This window comes from Hipposideros armiger, unplaced genomic scaffold, assembly GCF_001890085.2.
Source record: "Hipposideros armiger isolate ML-2016 unplaced genomic scaffold, ASM189008v1 scaffold_278, whole genome shotgun sequence".
Classification (NCBI taxonomy): domain Eukaryota; kingdom Metazoa; phylum Chordata; class Mammalia; order Chiroptera; family Hipposideridae; genus Hipposideros; species Hipposideros armiger.
The window spans coordinates 85,925-87,336 of NW_017731628.1; the positions used below are offsets into that span (position 1 = coordinate 85,925).

Sequence of the window (1,412 nt, forward strand, 5' to 3'; positions counted from 1 at the left end):
AATTCCTTCAACACTCATAAAATTCTTATATTGGCTACCCTAAGAGTCCCTGTGAATTTTAAGTCCCCGGTTGTCAGACATCCAAAACCTTGCTGAGTCCATTAGAAGCCCCTGCCAGCGGCCTATCACCAATCATACAACCAGGTGGACAGTCTATCAAAAGTGAAAGTGAATTTTTAATGAGATCTGAACTTTCTCTTCAAGGGGCTGCACTTGAGCTACTACCGGTCTGCAATTCCTTACCCTACATTCCAAAATCTCAAAAAGTTCTGAAAACAAAGCTTGTTCATAAGCTGATGGCATCCACATTTGTCAGCAAACCCTGACACTCCTGGGTTACTTAGAGTTGTGTCCCTTTTGTGTCAACACTCTACAACTTGAGGCAGAAATATTAAGGTATTGATTTACAGGGTGTTGTTTCAGACTATCAATGGAGTTCCATAACATACAGTTTGTGCAACTTATCTTTCTAAAACCCCCAAAAAATCAGAGTTTGAAGGAAACATTTGTCCCACAGGGTTTAGTATATGGAGCTGTGGCCCCACAGTAGCCTGAACATGTGCCCAAGTTTCACGGGAGCCAGGAAAGTTTTGTGGATCCTGTGCACATTTCTTCAGTCTTTTAGGAAAGTGAGAATGTCTGGAACATTCCATATCCCAGTGAAGGGAAGCAAAGCTCTGAGACTAAAATCCTCCAGGTCCTCCTTACAAGAAATTTCTTTGTGAAAGACTGTATTCCTGCCCATAACCCTAGATAGTTTGACAAATGATGAATACATATTTCACTTCTGGAGTGATACATTTTCATTCCAAGCATTGTCTTTTATGGAGGAGTTGTGGGGGCGGGGTGGAGAGCAGGGAACAAAAGAAAAGATGGGCCTATTAGCGTGAAGGTTACATATGACAAGTACCAGAGGGTTCCTTATCCAGCAATATTAACAAGTTATCACATTTAGACAGTGATTCTCTGGATACAGAATTCACAGAGAAGTCAGGCGGGACTTCACCTGGGCTCTGCCACTTAAGGAGAACAGAACTTGCCAAAGAAAATGATGTTTCGAGTTTTGTTGTGCCTGATGAGGTACATAAATGGGTGGTCGGCATTGAATTCATCCTTGTGTTGTAGGATGCGTGATCCTGGCACCTCTATGGACTCCCCACCATCTTCCGTGATTTCTAAGCACACTCTGTGAATAACATTTGAGAGGGCCACTCCCTTGGTCTCTGACATTCCAGAGAAATCAGATGTATTCTCATTAAAGATATTTTTCAGCCCTAGGTTTTCCAGACCAGCCTTGGCATCAATCATCTTTTCCACCTTAAATTTTGGAATGGAGAGTTTGACTTTGGCATTGGCCATGGTGCTGGGATTGGTCCACTGCAAGAGCGTCTCTGGGTTGAGTTGTTTTTCAA

At 42.7% G+C, this 1,412-nt stretch overlaps 1 protein-coding gene across 1 annotated transcript in view; it reads right to left on the reverse strand.

Moving 5' to 3' along the window:
• Positions 1 to 6: 6 nt before the first annotated feature.
• Positions 7 to 1,412, reverse strand: part of SERPINB5 (serpin family B member 5) — a 23,946-nt gene continuing 22,540 nt past the window's right edge. The window contains exon 6 of the mRNA XM_019657686.1: positions 7 to 1,412. Within this exon, the coding sequence (XP_019513231.1) occupies positions 1,021 to 1,412 (392 nt within the window). The 3' untranslated portion in view covers positions 7 to 1,020.